The sequence below is a fragment of the Solea solea genome, chromosome 10, assembly GCF_958295425.1.
Source record: "Solea solea chromosome 10, fSolSol10.1, whole genome shotgun sequence".
In the NCBI taxonomy this organism is placed as follows: Eukaryota; Metazoa; Chordata; class Actinopteri; order Pleuronectiformes; family Soleidae; genus Solea; species Solea solea.
The window spans coordinates 29,086,965-29,106,644 of NC_081143.1; the positions used below are offsets into that span (position 1 = coordinate 29,086,965).

The 19,680-nt window shown below is 38.7% G+C and overlaps 2 protein-coding genes and 1 long non-coding RNA gene across 4 annotated transcripts; 1 reads left to right on the forward strand and 2 right to left on the reverse strand.

Moving 5' to 3' along the window:
• Positions 1–1,555: 1,555 nt before the first annotated feature.
• Positions 1,556–6,258, reverse strand: LOC131467641 (uncharacterized). The gene is made up of 2 exons (XR_009241518.1): positions 5,698–6,258; positions 1,556–2,202 (listed from the first exon to the last, which is right to left on the reverse strand). It is a non-coding gene; the product is annotated as an uncharacterized LOC131467641 (long non-coding RNA).
• On the forward strand, positions 5,350–10,629 carry cbx8b (chromobox homolog 8b). Of its 2 annotated transcripts, XM_058641664.1 has the most exons (5): positions 5,350–5,507; positions 5,683–5,726; positions 7,031–7,096; positions 7,575–7,641; positions 8,643–10,629. In XM_058641664.1, the coding sequence occupies exons 1-5, from the start codon at positions 5,439–5,441 to the stop codon at positions 9,525–9,527; spliced, it is 1,131 nt and encodes a 376-aa protein (XP_058497647.1). In that variant the 5' UTR covers positions 5,350–5,438; the 3' UTR covers positions 9,528–10,629. The 2 variants fall into 2 exon arrangements, with proteins under 2 accessions (XP_058497647.1, XP_058497649.1); XM_058641666.1 differs by lacking the exon at positions 5,683–5,726 and having other exon boundaries at positions 5,418–5,507.
• A 2,628-nt stretch (positions 10,630–13,257) lies between these two features.
• Positions 13,258–19,359, reverse strand: c10h17orf67 (chromosome 10 C17orf67 homolog). The gene is made up of 4 exons (XM_058640997.1): positions 19,149–19,359; positions 15,779–15,867; positions 14,197–14,327; positions 13,258–13,649 (listed from the first exon to the last, which is right to left on the reverse strand). Exons 1-3 carry the CDS (start codon positions 19,201–19,203, stop codon positions 14,211–14,213), a joined length of 261 nt encoding a protein of 86 aa, XP_058496980.1. The 5' UTR covers positions 19,204–19,359; the 3' UTR covers positions 13,258–13,649; positions 14,197–14,210.
• Positions 19,360–19,680: the final 321 nt, after the last annotated feature.

Below are 19,680 nucleotides of genomic sequence, written 5' to 3' on the forward strand. Positions count from 1 at the left end.
TGTATCATGTGTTGTGTGTTTTTGTCTCTGGACAAAAAGAAGTTGTCAGTGTGTGGATGAACTGGTTGTATAATCCCTTCAATAAACACGATCTGTTTTATAAGATTGTGTCATAACTGAGGATCCACCTGCGGCTCATGTTCAGTGTTTTTGACTTTATTTGTTTCTGACACTGGATTTTAGATCATAAACTCAGACGCAGATATTTTGAGAGGAACAGGAGCTCGTTACATATACATTAGCAATGTTTAAAGTAACGGGAAAAGAGTCTGTTTAACACAACGTCCAATTAAGACCAAATACACAGGAAATGTTCAATTGAAGTCATGTTTTATTTACATGAACAGAGTTACACTATTCCTGATTGTATTGAACTCCCATACTGCAACTTTTACTGCAAAATTAAAAAAGGTCAATTTAACACACTTCTTTAGAACCCTAACCCTAAAAGAGGTGCTGGTGTGCAGGTCATCTTCAGTGAGATGCAGCTCAAAGAACATGGTCAGATATTTATAATTCAAGTCACACAACAGTTGAATAAAAGGAGAACTTTAAATCAGTGAGGCAGCTTTCACCAGCCACTTTATTAGGTACGTGGAACCTAATAAAGTTCTTCTGCCGCTGTAGCACATCTGCTTCTAGGTTTGACTCTGAGTGTGTGTGTGATTGTTTGTTAAACCAGTCTGACCAGTGGGAAACATTCAGGTCAGCCTGTTTGGCGACAGAAACAACACTGCCAAGTTCATATAACACAAATAACACCTTTCTTCCTTGTTTTAACTTCATTGGCTGATATTTGACAAGCAGTTGAGCAGATGTACCTAATAAAGTGGCACGTGGTTTGTTTTTGTTTTATCATGAGCTGCAGAGTTCACCTGTGCAAAGATAATAATCACATTATCGAAGTTGTATTAACCAGATTCAACAAAACGGTCCTTGATTAAGATCACAGACACAATGAATTCCCTTCCTTGTGTCTTGTCTTGTTGGCACGTGCGCCGTTGAAACAGTTGGATGTCACGAACGTGACGCGGCTCGTGATGGTGGCAGTTTATTAGGGAATCACGCAGCTTCATGCAAAACAAAGGCGCCAAACAAACAAGGCACTGAAGCTGGGGGGGGGGTAGTGACCTCTGTCCACGTGTCTGCAGACGCGGGTGGGTTCTGCAGGAACGTCTCGAGACCTGTGTGGGAAAACGTGGCTCTGTGTGAACGCGATCAACTCACTATAATAACCGCAGTGGCGTGTCCGCCGTGCGGTGTTCTTCTCAGGCGCCAATAAGGCCAGATTTAGATTGTGGAGAGGAAATCCAGCATGAAAGGCTGGATTTATATACAGCATATCAGGAAATAGTCTCATATAATATAAGGAAATCCTCGTGAGTGTATAGAGTCAAGATTTACAACGAAATGCTGGGAAAACTGGACTCAGTGTGGTTAAAAACATCTGATATAAGCATCACTCACTCACTCACTCACTCACTCACTCTTCAACACAGACATTTAGTGCCAAGATTTATATAATAACATTTATAAATAAAGACACAAACCGTGATGGTGATGACGTGTTTTAATGACTTCCTAAAGAACGTGGGTTAAACAGATGAATCCGTGCTAACGAGTCAAATCAATCATCCCTAAATAAAGAGGACTTGCTCTGTCCTCTGTTGTCCGTTCTCTTTTTATAAATGTTTTACAGTGTATTGTAGCTCTGCTGTTTCTATATCTATGTGTCCACGTGTTAAATACTGTATGTGATGTGTTCGTGTGTAACCGTTGCTTTAGGACCATGGAAGTCATTCAGCTGCTGATTTCTTTCCGATCTAATGAAGAATGACCTTTCATTGGCGCATCATCGTGAACGTCACACCCAAAATACTGATCATTCCAAGCGTCTGTAGAACAAGGACAATCTGAATCCGTTTATCTCTCCGCTCTGAGTGCGCGCGCGCGCGCGTGCTGCCGAGTGTCTGTGTAAAATGTGCTCGTTCTCCTCACCAGGATCCTGCGTCTACATCTTGCCCGGATACAAGGCAGCCAATGGTGTTGGTTCCGCGGCAGCGCCGCTGCTCTGCAGACGCGCAGAGACCAATCGCATCCAGAGGCTGAAGGCGCTGCTGCTGTTTGTGCCAGAGCCATTTCTTCTCCTCCTTCTTCTTCTTCTTCTTCTTCTTCTTCCTCTTCTTTCTGTCTGCACGTGATCTGCGTTTGTCAGAGCAGTGAGGGAGAAAAAAGACAAATTAAAACACTTGATATTCAGTATCATAACATCATGCCTTCATCCGCGCGTCTGATCTTCAAATACTTTATATTAATGTTTGTAATTAAAGCCTTTTCTTTGACTGTAAATCATTTTTCCAGAAATGCGGGTGGTTTATTCTCTTTTTCTGGAATATCTCCTTCCATTGACTACAGCTCTGACTGAGGAAAATGTCTCTTAATGTCTCTTTTATTATCTCTACAATGGGATTATCTTCATTATGTTCGACTGGTTGTCTGTGAATCTGTGACTCAAAGATTCAAGATTCAAGATGTTAATGTGCCATTTGTGTGCAAAGGGACGTCCGGGCACATGAGGCAGGATTTCATGTGCAGAGGCTCCTTTAAGAGTCTGTAAATACAAATAACAAAGTGACTAATCGTATAAGGCAAACAAATAAAGAGCAACTCAAAATAAAATAGAAAAAGACTAGAAACAACATATTTTAAAACTTAAAAACACTAACCACAGTGGAAACAGAAACCACACACACTGGAAATGTATATAAATACTTATATACTTATATATAAATAAATGTGTCGCACTTGTGTTGATTTATTGTACATGAGGGAAAATCGAAGTTTAGTAAAGATTATTGCACATTTTACTGCAGCTGAAGGATGTGACGTACAACCAGGCTGTAGTGAGGCCTCCAAGAGAGCGCGAGGACAGCGCGAGGACGCATTTATGTGCATTTTCTTGTAATTGTCATGGACAAGATTTGCTAGTGATTCTGATGCATATTTAGATATTTTTAATCATAAGAATAATTGCTCGCCGTGTGATAACCTGGAGGAGTGTATGGACTGTGGAGGAAACTAAGAGGCCTCAGCACAGGTTTGTCATGGAGTGACTGGTTTAAACTGTTCAACGAGCTTAACGATAACAAATGATCAGAGATAAAACACTGAACTGCAGTTAAACCTTTACATTATCACTCAATATAAACATAAACTCAGCCCGTGTCTCATGTTATACAATTAATCATTTGAATTTAATGTCGCCGCCACTTTATCACACAGGGACTGAAAAGATTGAAGTCTGCAGTGGCTGTTATTAATAGACAGGTTTTAACATCGTTAATGTTGCGTCATTGCGTAATCCAAGTGAAACAACGCCCTGATTATTCATGGTTGTTGTTCATGTTTTCCTCGACTCGCTGTGTTTATTTTGTCTGAATAAACTGCCGCATATGCAACAACAACAACAACAACAATAACAATTGTTATTATTGTTATAATTATTATTATTATTATTATTATAATAATGATTATAATAACTATTATAATCCGTCGTCAACAGCTCCGCAGTTTACACATCTTAAAAGTCACAGAAAAAGAAGCCGACCAGGAACAGTCTAATTAATTTAAACAAGTTAACATAAATAAGGTGCAATAATCGGATTATTATTATGGTTATTTTTATTATTATGTACATTCATTGATTTATTATATTATAATGTTATTAGTAACAATTGATATATATATATATATATATATATATATATATATATGATGGTATATGAACGAACCTGTGTCCTGCAGTGACTTTTCTTCTTTTAGACTCAACAAAAACAGAATAAAGATCTAAGATAATTTTATTTTTTTATTTGTTAGATATTTTCGTTTCGCTGTCTTTATTTAATTTATTTTATTTATTCTGTATCAAACGCCACGGCGGCTAAAATGTTGTTTTCTTTTGGATTTAGACTATTTAATCTTATTAACATTTATTTAAATGATCTTAGTGCATGGAAACAAAACATAGGCCCGTATAGATTTGTTTACACTGATCAATGTTGCGACATGTTAAAAAAAAAAAATTTAATCGATAAAAGCGCGACCGACTGTTGAAATTAAAGAGATTAAAGAGATACTGCTGAAAATAAACATATGATTATGTGCATATACATGTGTACATAATCATCTCATCTTTCCTTGGTTTCCACCATTATAGATCAACACTGACATTTCGCCTGCTGCATGTCTTCATTCATTCATGTATTCATGTATTTATTTATTTAGTGAGTGAGTGAGTGAGTGTGTGTGTGTGTGTCGGGTTTATCGCCTCGTAAAGCTTCTCACAAACACTAAGAAAGTCTTGATTGGTGCAAAAAAACCAAAACCCAGCATTAATATTAAGGGAAAATTAAAGGGAATAAAATATACGTAAGAAAAAGTTAAATAAATTAAAATTAATTATAGATAACATGAATATACAACAATGTGTGAACAAATAAGGTAAAACACACACCTGCTGAGCTGTATTACATACATTAATACATTCTTCCTATAATATAACGACATGATTCCTATAGATTGAATACATCTTGAACTGGGATTGTCAGAATGACATATACAAATACAGATACATACACATATACATATACAAATACAGATACAGATACAGATACAGATACAGATACAGATACATACACATATACATATACATATACATATACAGATACAGATACATACACATATACATATACATATACAAATACATACACATACACATACACATATACATATACAAATACAGATACATATACATATACATATACATATACAAATACATATACATACACATACACACATACAGATACAGATACATATACATGATCCGAAAAGGTGACGTCATCTGACCCAGGAAGAGTAGTAGCGCAGGTGTGGGAATGTATTAAGTGTGTGTATGTGTATGAAGTTTGTGTGTAATAATAACACACATACACATCTGCTGTTAAACGTGTGTTATTTCCACTGTTTACACGTTTCCCTGCCGCGCGCTACATGATATTTTTGCTACCACGTGCACATCTGAATGTGTGTCACATCATTTGCGCGAGATTGTGATTCACCCGCCACCGCGCGGGAGAAAAAAAATCCCCCCTCTCTCGTCCTCCCCCCGCAAGAATTCACTCAGGCGTTCGCTCCTCCCCTCACTTAGCAACCCGAGCACGTAGCAACGGCTAAACCAATGAGCGCTCTCCTAGAGGTTCCACCGACTGCGGTTTCTTAGCAACGCTGTAAAAAAAAAAACTGCTCTGACGTCCATTCTGTTCGGGAGTATTATGGTCTGTCGGGAATTCAGAGTGGCAGCGACTGGAGAAAAATATCTGCGCTGCTAGCTGTGTTAGCCAGCGTCCTGCGAGCTAACGGTAGGAAGCAGCGGAGTGAACATGGAGCTGTCTGCCGTCGGGGAGCGAGTGTTCGCCGCAGAGTCTATTATCAAACGCAGGATAAGGAAGGTGAGGCGAAACACTGCGTGTGACATTTATGAACACGTATATATATATATACGTGTATATATACACATGTCACATAGTGCACCACCATCGCTCTAACGTAACACTACTGTATTTGCCCCGCGAGCTAACCCAGTGGTTTGTGTTTGTGTTTGTGTTTGTGTGTGGCGGCACGCAGGGTCGCATCGAGTACCTGGTGAAATGGAAGGGCTGGTCTCCAAAGTAAGTGCTGTCTCATTGTCTCATTGTGTCTCCGGCATGTTTACTGTCTCTGTCTCTGTCTCTCTGTCTCTCCACTGTGACTGTCGTTAGCTTACTCCGAGCTAGCAGCGACACTACCGGATTAAAACAAGAAAAAAACGAGGTGAACACTGTAGCTCGTGGGCTAACGCCACGGTCACACACTTATCACGGCAATTACCCTACAGTCTGTACACGCTGCTGTCTCTCTCTCTGTGTGTGTGTGTGTGTGTGTGTGACAGCTTGGGCTGCACGATACAGGAAAAACATGCGATATCTGGTCGTCGAATATCGCGATAAATGAACAAATATACCTTTATTTATGTATATACCTGAGTATATTGCACATAAACATGTATGTCAACATAGAAAATTAAAACTCCAAATATGGAGAGAGTGAGTAGTTGATATAAGTTATAGTTGTTGAATATTGCCATTCTAATATGACATTAGTGATAAATACTTATACAGAGAGAATTCTTTCCACTTTGACTTTGCTGCTATTGTTATAACTATTGTATAACTATTGTTAAGCAGTGAACAGTCTTTTTTGAGTTGCACATTTAAAAAGAAACCGTATTTAAGTAAAGAAAATTTTAATAAATGTCACGTTTCTATGTCTTGAAGAAGGTTGAGTAATTGTTAAAATATTGCCATAAAATAAGTTTAATATCACCATGATGCTTAGATTTGGATTCATTGTTTCCCTTTTGGGTTAACTGCTAAGGTAAGGTGGGTTTACATCGGTCGGTTTTTATGGGCAAGTAATACATTTGAGAAAAAAAAGAAATATTGCATGTGTTTTGTGCTTAAGAGAGGTGGTAAAGTTAGTGTTATTGTTAAAACATTTAAGATAAAATATGCATATTTTAGTCCACATATTACAAAAAAATTGAACATTTGAAATAATGCAAATCATTTTTACACTTGTGAGCAATGAAAAAGATTGTTGTATTGATACATCTCAATGCGTGCAATGGAAGGAGACTCTGGGAATAAAAGATGATGTTTAAAAATCTGGAACGGTCCTTTAGCTTCTGCTTACTGCATAGGCTGCGCACTTTCTATAGTCTATTAAACTAAATGCACAGTTATGTAGTTTCCACCCTTTTTAAGCCAATACAGTGAGTGAGTTCACGGACATAAGCCGTAGGTGATGCAAAAGTCTGGGTGACCAAAAATTAAAGTTCCAACCATATTTAAAATGAAATGCTGACTTTTAAACATTTCCTGTTCTAAACAGAAACATTACCCTTGTGTCTAATTTGATGTTTTTAAATGGACAGATACAGCACTTGGGAACCAGAGGAGAACATTCTGGACCCCCGACTGTTTGCTGCTTTTGAACAGAGGTAAGACGACCAAGCAGAGTCGCTGGACTTTAATATGTCCATCATCTGGTGTGGTCTTCTGCTGCTGTAGGACATCTGCTTTATCTGCTTTGAGGTTTTCGATGCGTTGTGTGTTCAGAGATGCTCTTCTTCATATGGTGGTTGTAACAAGTGGTTGTTTGAGTTAATGTTGACTTTCTATCATCTTCATCCTGGCTGGTGACTCTTCTGTGACCTCTGGCATTTTGTCCGAGAACTGCTGCTCCCTGGATATTTCTCTTCTTTTTGACCATTCTCTTTAAACATCTCAGTAGATAAAGACAATGTGAAATATTTAGTCTGGCACAGACAACTATGACCACATTCAAAGTCCCTTAAATCACTTTTCCTCCTCATTCTGATGCTCGATCTGAACTTCAGCAGCTTGTCTTTGTTTGACATGACATGTTTTTTCTTTTTTGCCACTCACGGTGTGAGTCTGCTGCTCTGTTCTCCACAGGGAGCGTGAGAGGGAGATGTATGGACCTAAGAAGAGAGGTCCAAAGCCCAAGACATTTCTACTCAAGGTAAACTCAGTCGCAGACATAAGAAATGAAAATCCAACTGTGGTGTCTGTCTTTTATCAGTTTACTAACAAACATATGATAATAATAATAATAATAATAATAATAATCAAAACTGTTCAGAAATACTTGTTGTTGTCACTAAAACCAAAGACATTCAGTGTCACGTCTTGGAGGAGCTTTAAGAAACCAGAACATTTTCACAGTGAAGAGGCTGAAATCACAGGACAGCTTTTATTTTTACAAGAAAGAAAACACATTTAAAAATAGTAATTTCATTGAAGATTAATAGTCGCTTGCTTGTTGCAGCCCTAAAAACCCAGCTTCCAGCTTTTCAGGAGAGTGAACCGTGATAATTGCTCAATGAGCGACCTGGTGGAATGTCTGCTGGAATGTCTCGTATAAATCCTGTGGCCTGACAGGAGCCTTCGCTTCTTTCCACTCGTTTGTTTTTTACCAAAATCTCAGATCACACTGAGCTGTGAAGTTTCTTTTACATTCATGCCCACAGCTGTAATCCACGCATCACACTTTTTTTCTTTATACTAAAATGTTTTGCATGTGAGTGGGAAATGCATAGTGCAGTAAAATTAAAGTCAACAATGACATTACATACAGCAAATTAAAAACAGCACAATTCATACAAAGTTTCCAGAAAGCACAAAAGAGTTATAGAAATAATAACTATACTCTCAAAACACGGCACCTGTACCAGTGTTTCCACTGATAATCGGTGCTGAATGTGATGTTCATTTAATTATTGAATTAACTGCAAATTAAGAGATGTGACTCACACTAATACTTCACTGGCACGGCACTATCTTAAGTTAGAGTGTGAGAGCATCAGTACGTGTCTCTGTGGTCTGCTTGTAGTGTAAATATGAATCAATTCTTCTTCTCCGGTCGATGCCACTCTGAAGTCAAGGGAATCATAGAAATCAAGTGTTGGGTTTGAGGAGAATCTGGAGTAAAACTGTCCCTGTAATTGTATTTTAATTTTTTAGGCGCAGGCAAAAGATAAAGCCAAGTCTTATGAGTTCAGGAGTGAGGCCGTCAGAGGGAGGCACGTCAGCTACCCAGTTCCAGAACCTGTCATCACCCCCAGAGCAAGAGAAGGCCTCCGAGCAGTCGTTCCCACCATCTTCCCTCCCAGTACTGTCAACCGCGGAGAGAGCATGCGCGTCCGACCACCAGAACTCAGCACCACCCTCACCCTAACCCCTCAGCAGACGAGCACAGACGGACTCATCCACGTACCCAAAAAGAGAGGGCCCAAGCCTAAACCTCGCTTCCATGACAGCGGCTGCGGCCCTGCGGCCTCCGAGCCGCACAGGAGGAGGAGGGAAGACGATCAGGAGAGCCATGCCCCTCACAAACTGGTCAAGTACCAGGGAGTGGAAGAGATGAGGCTCTTCCACAGACACCCGGAGAACCACAGTCACGGCCAGAAACGCCACCAACACCACCACCACCACCACCATCATCATCATCACCACCAACAGCAGCAGCAGCACAACAGCGGCAGCTCCTTTAAGCAGCTGTACTCGGAGCGCGGTCTGCATCCACACAGGACAGACATGGACGTTCACAGGATGAAGGAAGGGTCCAGCTTCCTGGTGCCTGCTCACTTCAAGCACCGGTCCAACACGAGCCCGAGCTCGAGTCGCCCGAGCCCGAGTCGCCCCGCCGAGCTTCCACTCGCAGAGAAGCCGTACTTCCTGGACAGGCCGTCCCCGGCGCGGCTGGACGACAGCGTGGACGAAGTGTCGTGGAGGCCGTCCCTCAGCAGCGTGGAAAAGGTGCTGGTGACGGACGTGACGGCCAACTTCCTGACCGTGACCATCAAGGAGAGCAGCACTTCAAAAGGCTTCTTCAAAGACAAGAGATGATCTTCTGTTCGTTCGTTTGTTTGTTTGTTTGTTTTGCATTGTGCTTTGTTTTCTCTTGACACTCTGATGTGATTTTAAAGATCCAGTGTGTAAGAAAATAGTAATACTTAAACGTGAGACCTCAAATTGTCACAAATGGAGGACCTTTGCTCTCACCCCTCCCTTTCCCAAACACATCAAAAGACTACGGTGGCCTTCACAGACCAGAAAGGGTCTTGGTCTTTCTTTTTTGTGTGTACCAAGATTCTGCTTCTAAAGCAACACACACACACATTTCAGCTGGTTAGTCTCTTCAGGCTGCTGTAGAAACATTGGCACAAAATGTCTCGTCTAAAATACATAAAATGTTTATTTTAATGTCTGAAAAACAAATTTTATTTTTTACTTATACAAATATACTATAAAGGGTAGTATATGCAAATAAATCCTCCCTTGATTTTACGCACTGGACCTTTTAAAACAAAGCAGTTTTTGTATGTAAATATATAAAAAGCGATAACACAATGTGCATATGTGTATATATTATAAAGCCGGACATCTATTTAATGTACTGACCAAATCAAATGAAGTCCATTTTACATTGGTTAACATGAACGACTTGTGAATTTCTACTATTTTGCAAAACATAACAAACTAGAATGTATTTTTATTTCATTTCCACGCTTCTCTTTCAGCCTGAGCTCACGTTAGTACGTCAAGGTCTGGATTTTAAAATCCAGTCTGTGGATGATAAAAATCTCCATAATTAGAACTAATTAGACTGAAGATGTCCTGTTCAATTTCAAATGGTTTAAATTTAAAGAAAGGGAAAAAAAAAAGAGAAAAATTAACTAAAGCACTTTGAATCTAAAAGTATTAATCCGTTTTGTTGTTGTCCTTTGTCATGTCTCTAACGTTTCTAGTTGTAAAATAAATTAATAATCCAACACAGACACTTTAAGAGTTTCCCCAAGGCGCATATAACTACTACTATAGTATATTTTAAATTTTTCATAGAAAAAATCATGCTGCATTCATGTAAAAAAAAAAAAAAGGAAATAAAAAAAACTTGCTGTCAAGTTGCTTTTTAGACGCTTTTCAATAAATATATTGAATTTTCTCATTTCGTTGTGTTGATGTTTTTATTTGTTTTGCCGTTCAGGCCTTTAAAATTGACAGGAATCTTTTTAATTTATTTTCTTTAACCCAAAATCGGAGGCGCAGATATTGTGCAAACATCCCAATCGCTACTGTTATTAGTTACGTTTTCATTTCTTTAATTATATATATATATATATAATTTTGTCCCGTCTTTCACGTCATCAGTAGACGAGGCCTCCTCTCATCAAACCGCAGAAAAATGTCTGTTCGTTTTTACTTCCACATGTTCACTGACGTATGTATATATATATATATATATATATATATATATATATATATATCTTTTTTTATTATATATACATATATATATATAAAGAAAATAAACAACAAACGTGAAAACGAGATCGCATTGCAACCTATATTTTTTTATATTTTTCTTTTCTTACATATAGTGTATGTACGTGACGTATTAAAACAGACAAGACACGGATGATGTAGAATAATAAATAAATAAAACACAGCGATAAAATTGGCTCAACAGACGCAAATAAACGTTTGCGTTCATTTATATTAACATGGCTGATCCGTGTGTGTGCGCGCGCTACAGCGCTGTCTTAGGCTACAACAGAGACTTTAACATGAGCTATAATGCTAATAAAATTATTTTTAATAAGCAAACAAAGACGGAACATTGGTATATTTGTATTTTCTTACCTGCTGCCACGCGATGCCATTAAATATCTCGGCCGCCATCTTGTGAATCATTCATCATCGTCATCATCAGATGAACCTGACGTCAGCAGATATTATTGTCGTAAACACGTACACGCGCGAGCTAAAATGCTTGTTCGAACATTAGCACGAGTTCTGCTGTCGATGTGAAGGTAAAGCTTTATTTCTCTGACCCGAGATATTTGTGTGAGTAAATACAGACACTTAATAACGTAGTTAATTATGATGGCGTGATGAAAACTGAAATGTGACGTCATAATGAGACAATTCATCTTAATTCAAATGCATTGTCATGTACATTATGTTTTATGTCGTCACTTTAATGTATTGGGTTTTTTTAAATATATATGCTATGGACGTTTTTGTCTTTGATAAAGTAAAAAATAAATAAAAATAATAATAATCATCATCATCATCATAATAATAATCATCATAATAATAATGTTGAATAAATTGAATAAAGTTTGTAAATAATGAAATAAAATAAAAACTGTCGCCATCGGTCATTTAATGATGTTCTATGTTCTCTATAATTTCACAAAGATCCATCATTATATTGATCATGTAACCTTAATTTTTGTAGTGGAACGAGAATCGATGCAAATACCTGTTTATAAAAACACCAACAGGCCAAAACAGGCCTACACTGCTACACTGTTTCCTATAGATAAATATTATTCGATTTATCTCTAACTCGTCATGGCTTTATTTTGAGGCTTTAACGTGCGAGGTTACGAAAATAAATAAATAAATGGACAAACAAATGAATGAATGAATGAATGAATGAACAAACAAATGAATGAATGAATGAACAAACAAATAAATGAATGAATGAATAAGACGCAAAACGAAAATGCGTCCAGGGCTTTTTGTTAATTACACACACGTGAGGTAAATGTAATTTAAACGTTATGTAAAGTGAATGGTGTCGGCACGAGTATTTACTTATTTATATATTCATGTTTGTTTGTTTGTTTGTTTGTTTACTTATTTACTTGTGTATCCGCCCGCATCCCGAAGAGACGGACTTCACGTGGATATAACGCGTCGGAAACACGTGGTGAGCTGAAGGCGCGGTCACGTGATCACTGATACTCGGATCATTGAGGGCAAAGTACCGCCATGAAACAAATAAAGGGTCTTATCTTGGCTTATGAGTAAATTAATTCATTGATTTTATTTTTAAAGAAACTCAGGGTAAAACACCAGCATATAAATAATGGATAAACAAAGAAGGAATATATATAAGTATATACTTTTATTTATTTATTAAATAAACCTTTTTTTATATAGCACTTTAAGTTATTGACAATATGCATATGAATCCAGTGACTAAATAAACCACAAATAAACAACAATGTATTCATAAATCAGCTCCTAAACATGATCTATTTAGCGTCTAAAATGGTTCTTCTATAGTTTCACCTGTTCCACAAACTCACATACTCTTCATAGTTGTACAAACACAATGGTTTAATTTTTACTCTTAAATCATAACCACATTTTACCACATTTTACCACATTTTACCTGCAAGTCAATTATTTCCTGCTTATCCCAAAATATATCAATGCATGTGTCTTTAAAAAAACTATGTTCATGTGCTCCCTAAACTCCACATTATGTATTATATATGTATACATATATATATATAATATACTTGTATGTGTATGCATTATATTGAACAGTAAATGAAATACATTGATTTATGTTCCAGTATTTGTCAAACTGCAGTTTACACAGTGAAAATGTATATTTGCATTTCCATAAAGGCCTTTTACTCCCACATTTAAATTTTAGGAGGTGGAGTCGGGTTAAAGGTTAAAGGTTAAGATGAGCATCCCTAACTCCTCCTTCCTTTTTTTAATATCAATGGGTGAAAAAAAAAAACCACGATGAAAGAAGAGTCCACCATTGTCATTATCACTCATGAGATTTATTTTCAGTGGAATGAAGAGTTTTCTACTCTGTGGTGAAACATGACACACAGTTCACAGAGGAAAAGAAACAGGAAGCTACACCTGCTTCTAAACAGAGAGATTAGAGTCAATTATAGTATTGATGATATTGTTTATTTACTGTGTAAACACATTTGGAGACATCACCAATAACTGCATCATCATTTCTTCAGCTTTCACTCAGGAGCAAAACTGAAGCTTGAATTTTCAGACCTTTTATTGTGATGTCACAATAACATGGTTTATTTTGGCCATGTCACTAACAGTGATGGTGGTTTATTAAGTCTCTGTGTTTGTTGTTCAGACGTTTTCACTGCCGCCATTGTCGAGTCCATGTTCACTTCAGCTTCTTCACTGTGAGGAGGAAAAAACAGTGAAACATCACTTTAAATGAGATTAAACTCATTTAAACACAGTTTCAATATAAGAAAGCCTCTGTTATTTGAGGAGAAACTCCATATTATGCAGAAATCACTCAGAAAAACACAATTAAATATTGTCTTTTTAGAAAATATCTATTTTAAATCAATTTGAGGTTTCCACGACAATAATAAGAAAACAGACGCAGTAAAAACCTTCGACATGAATGTGTTGGACAGCAGTGTTTTGCTGATCGATCAGGAGAGCCTGGGCCAATAACTGATACCCATATATGTGTTTTCCCATGTGCCTCTAACTGCACAAGTCATTTTGTCTCTTTTTCTAGTGAAATTAACATAATATTTAGCAGATGTAGATACATAAATAGTCATAGAATGTTGACTTGTTTACTGATATCAGATCATTTCTTTTAAAGCAAATATTGGTCAATACTGATAATATACTGATATCGTGCTGATAATGTTGTGCCTCCCTCAGTGTAACAGTAATGACACCATTAAAAACTGAGCCTCGTGGTGACCTTTGCCCTCGTCCTCAGACAGGGTGTCCGTAGTTCCTGTCACAGCGAGGATAGCAGTGAGGGTTCAGCCAGTTCTCCATGTTAGTCTCCTGGGCTCGTTGATCCAGAACCTGCATGTGGACCATGTGCTCCTGCACAGGGAGACACGTGTGCGTGGTTCAACAGCAGCAACAACAACAACAACAACAACAACAACAATGATAATGATAATAATAATAGCAACAACAACAATAACAACAACAACAACAATAATAATAATAATAATAATAATAATAATATCCAGGAATATTAAGGTCATGGGAGAAATATGGGCATTGTTAAACTGTTAAAATGACATTCACTGTTATATTTTGTATATTTATTTTGGTAATGATTGATTTGAAGTTACATATGAACTCTTTCATGAAAGAATCACACAACAAGGACCATCCCTAATTCAAACTCATGACAGTGATGTACAGTTTACACATTTTAGAACTTGTACAGTTCTATTGTTAATGTTTGTTGGTGGAACCTTTGTTCTGTGTCACTTTGCAGTCAGTGCAGGTTCTGTGTGCGCACAGCACTGACAATAACAGAGGTGTGTGTGTGTGTCTGTGTCTGTGTGTCTGTGTGTTAACGCTCTAATGCTGGGCACACATGCAAGTATCTGCTCACAGTCTTAATCTTCATCTGTATGTTTTGTGTGTTTAGATTAGTTTTTCTATGCTGCTGTAACACCGCACTTTCCCCCTGGGGATGAATAAAGTTATCCATCCATCCTCGACCGCTTTATCCTCCACCAGAGGGTGCTGTGCCAATCTCAGCTGACAAAGGGCGATATGAATAAAGTTATCTTTATCTTTATATGGAAAGAAATGAAAAAGAACAAACGTAAAAATAAATGTATGTGAAATGTCTATGAAAAAAAGAGACTTGTTTGTGGATTATAAAGTGCTTATCATAATCAGACAGTTTGTGATGTTTATTGAATATATACAGTATATTTAACACATAACTGTATGCAAACATGTAATAAATGCTGGATCATGTAATCAACATTCAAGATTCAAGATTCTTTATTGTTATTATGCAAAGTTGTGTTCATTCATAACCAGCTCTCCTTGATGGGACTATAAACTGTTTTAATCACCTGAAAATGTGTATAAATGTCAACAAATAAAACACTGTAATAATAACTAATAAGTAATGCTGTAAAAAAGAGTGATATGAAACACATAAAGACATAATGAACGCAGGATAATGTAACATTATTCGCCGTAACGTGTGCATAAACAGTTATTAATGCTTCATAAAGCCTTTATTAACAAACTATTGCGACACACCAGAGCAGATCTGTGTGTAGCATAATGTTTGTGAGTATTTGTTTCTCACATTTCTGTTTCACCTTCTATGATAAAGTAAAGTAAAAGAAGAATTTCTACGAGATACTATATGTTAAAGATAACTCAATCTCAACTTTGTTTTATTGAACAAAAACCTGCGATCATACCTGCTGACGCTTCATGGATCATTGAGTGTGATGATCAATAATATCAATAGTCAGTGTGTGTGTGTGTGTGTGTGTGTGTGTGACCTTTACCCTCATTGGCTCATCAGGATGTCCAGGCTTCTGTCGCTTAGTGCGAAGCAGCTGCTTTGCCAAACTCTCCGTGATGACAGGATTTGCCTCTGACGGAGAGACAGACACAGGAAACAGTGTTTGTCATTTAGGATGAAACATGGATCATTATACTCCCCGAGAGCGTTGATTTGTTTATTGGTTCTTTTTTAAAGATCATTTGTACTTTAGACAAAGGGTCATCTTGTGCTGCCATGTTTCTACAGTTTCTTCTTGTTTGAAGTAAACGATTACTGCACTAACAAAGAAGTACAACATCCATTCTGGTACAGCAGGGCCACCGTAGTTTCCTGATGAGTTACAATCTGTATCTTTATGTTCAGAATCTTGTTGGAACTCAACGGCAAGTGAAAGAAATTCAATGAAATAAAGTGAGTACAAATACTCCGCTACAGTGAGCTACAGGGTACTTGAGGGGATGAATAAAGTTAATCTAATCTAATCTAATCTAATCAAGGGCCATATGGTGTTGCAGTGGCTTGCATTGTTGCCTCACAGCAAGGTCACTGGTTCCAAGGTCTGCATGTTCTACCCGTGTGTGTGTGTGTGTGTGTGTAGAGGTCACACAGGTCACACAGGTCACACAGGTCACACAGGTCAGTTGGACAGTGTTAATGTGAGAGTGATAGTTTTCCAGCTTGTGTCACTACTTTCACCCGACGATGGCGACTATAGAAGATGAATGTGCGTCTTGAAATTTGGAGGATTGAAGATTGATTGTTTTAGGGACTTGATGAATTTGAACAATGCATTTATCATGGTAACATGTGTTGTGCCACACACCAGTACTGACTCACACACTGATAATCTGCCTTCCACTTAACTATGTGCTCAACTACAAGTGGAGATGCCACAGTAATGTAAGACTGGTTTATTTAAACATAAACGAGGTGTGTGACTCCAAGGAGATCAGCTGTTATTTTAGAGACATTTGTCCCAGTGAAACTGTGGAGAACTCCCAGAAACTAACTGAATGACTTCAACACGAGATTATCTCCAAAGTCTTAAACCAACAGCAAGTAAAACTGGATTTAAATAAACAAGTGGGACATGTTTGCTCCCAGTGGAAGGAAACGGTATAAAAGCAGAGCCAGAAAAAACATTCTCGTCAGTTCAGGAAAACGCTTCTGCTGTGCGTGCACTTCAACTCCACAGATTTAGCTTTTTGCCTGGAACATAACAGCTGTTTGCTCAGCGGCTCACCAGGGTAACATTCCTGTGACTGTGGCTGTGTTCACACTCATGAATAAACCTCTCTCCACTATCTGCTGCTGCTGCTGCTGCTGCTGCTGCTGCTGCTGCTGCTGCTCCGTCCATGTGAGGCTGGTTACTTCCAAACCTCAGACCCCAGGGAGCTGCTCCCTCTCTCTCTCTGACACACACATCTATGCACTTTGGCCTCTGCAGAGCGAGGACTCTCTGTCTCTGTCTCTGTCTCTGTCTCTGTCTCTCTTTTTCCTCCAAACACAGGCTCTTATTGGGAGGCAGCAGGGTTTTTGGTGGAAGGTAACAATGTGCCCATTCATCCTCCTCCATCCCCGGGGAGTCCAGTCTGTGCAGCACATGACCCCGACAAGCAGCCAGGCACTTTCTCTCTGTCCTCTCCTGTCAGGAGAAGAAACTGCTGCTGCTGCTGCTGTTACTGTTACTGCTGCTGCTGTTACTACTGCTGCTGTTACTGTTACTGCTACTGCTGTTACTGCTGTTACTACTGCTGCTGTTACTGTTGCTGCTGCTGTTACTGTTACTACTGCTGCTGTTACTGTTACTGCTGCTGCTGTTACTGTTGCTGCTGCTGTTACTGTTACTGCTGCTGCTGTTACTACTGCTGCTGTTACTGTTACTGCTGCTGCTGTTACTGCTGTTACTACTGCTGCTGTTACTGTTGCTGCTGCTGTTACTGTTACTACTGCTGCTGCTGTTACTGCTGCTGCTGTTACTACTGCTGCTGTTACTGTTACTGCTGCTGCTACTACTGCTGCTTTTGTTACTGTTACTGCTGCTGCTGTTACTGCTGTTACTACTGCTGCTGTTACTGTTGCTGCTGCTGTTACTGTTACTACTGCTGCTGCTGTTACTGCTGCTGCTGTTACTACTGCTGCTGTTACTGTTACTGCTGCTGCTACTACTGCTGCTGTTGTTACTGTTACTGCTGTTACTGCTGCTGCTGTTGCTACTGCTGCTGTTGTTACTACTGCTGCTGTTACTGTTACTGCTGCTGCTGCTGCTGCTGCTGTTACTGTTACTGCTGCTGTTGTTACTGTTACTGCTGCTGCTGTTACTGCTGCTGCTGTTACTACTGCTGCTGTTACTGTTACTGCTGCTGCTACTACTGCTGCTGTTGTTACTGTTACTGCTGTTACTGCTGCTGCTGTTGTTACTGCTGCTGTTGTTACTACTGCTGCTGTTACTGTTACTGCTGCTGCTGCTGCTGCTGCTGCTGCTGTTACTGTTACTGCTGCTGTTGTTACTGTTACTGCTGCTGCTGTTGCTGCTGCTGCTGCTGCTGCTGCTGCTGCTGACCCGTCCATGTGAGGCTGGTTACTTCCAAACCTCAGACCCCAGGGAGCTGCTCCCTCTCTCTCTCTGACACACACATCTATGCACTTTGGCCTAGATGTGGCAAAACACCAAAACAAACACTGCAGTTTGCAGCTAAAGGAAAAAAGAACGGTGGCGTTTAAAAGAAGACATGCTGAAACTGAACTGTTATCATCTCTCACTAAAATCCATGCAGATCTATCCAACATGAGCTTTTCTTCATTATTCACTCTTCTCTTTTTTTGTCCTTTGCTGAATCAATGGACATGTGCAGACTCATTTACTTTATAAAATAACTAAAGAAAACAAAGGCTTTATAATTCCTCCTCCCAAACAGTCAAAAGAGAAACTGTTAAATCTTTATCGCGAATAATCTTGAATTCAAGCTCAAACTTGAAACCTTCATCTGGTAAAAAGTAACCATAGAAACCTGCTGTTTGTACATGTATACATTCATTTAACTGCGTCCTGTTCTCTGATGTTAGTTGTTGGTAAACAGTCGTCAGAATGTGGGTCTTTAATCTCAAAGTGATTTTGATTGAAACACACGTTTGTTATTATGCTTTAAATCATGTTTGTTTATGACAGACACACCACACACCCTGAGATATGACCTCATATGTGGTAACAACAACAACAGAATAAATATTATATAGAAGAAAAGATAACATTTGTGCACAGAAGAAACACAAAGAAATGGGTCAATTTGGAATTTGCTCTCTTGTGGCAAATGTTGTGGTTTCACTAGTGAAATAAATGTTGAATAAAACAGAAATAAAGAGTTTCTTACCTGTGTAAACGGTCAGCAGGACCAGGCAGAGCACAAACACCAGCAGCTTCTTCATCTTCTCCTCTGAGTCTACTCAGCTCTGAGGTCCTGACCAGAGTCCAGAGAATTCTCCACCTTCTCCTCCACGTCACTCACACACACACTGCACCTCCTCCTGTTACTGCGGAGATATTTCAAATAAGACACAAATCAGTGTTGATGCATTAAACCTGCAAAAAGTGCAAAAAAAAGAGAAAACACATGGAGAAAAAGGGTTTGATAATAACAACAATTCACTTTATTACTATTATAAACATAATGTGTATATATATATACATACATATATACACACATACAGTATATAACTGTAGTAACTGATCACCCATCATGTCCACTAGAGGGCAGTGCAAGCACAGTCACTGAGCACTGAACATTTTTGATATTTTAAAACAGCGCGCACACACACACACACACACACAGTGAGCTGTTTGGAGGACCGTCAGTGTCATAAGAGGGAAATACGTCATCGTGCGTCATCCTTTGCGTTTAGGCT

Coding starts and splice junctions, on each gene's coding strand:
- cbx8b (XM_058641664.1), top strand. CDS start 5,439: ATGGAGCTGTCTGCCGTCGGGGAGCGAGTGTTCGCCGCAGAGTCTATT. Junction 5,727..7,030: donor TGGAAGGGCTGGTCTCCAAA/GTAAGTGCTGTC, acceptor TTAAATGGACAG/ATACAGCACTTGGGAACCAG. Junction 7,097..7,574: donor TTTGCTGCTTTTGAACAGAG/GTAAGACGACCA, acceptor TGTTCTCCACAG/GGAGCGTGAGAGGGAGATGT.
- c10h17orf67 (XM_058640997.1), bottom strand. CDS start 19,203: ATGAAGAAGCTGCTGGTGTTTGTGCTCTGCCTGGTCCTGCTGACCGTT. Junction 15,868..19,148: donor CCTGCTGACCGTTTACACAG/GTAAGAAACTCT, acceptor TCTCTCCGTCAG/AGGCAAATCCTGTCATCACG. Junction 14,328..15,778: donor ATCCTGATGAGCCAATGAGG/GTAAAGGTCACA, acceptor CTCCCTGTGCAG/GAGCACATGGTCCACATGCA.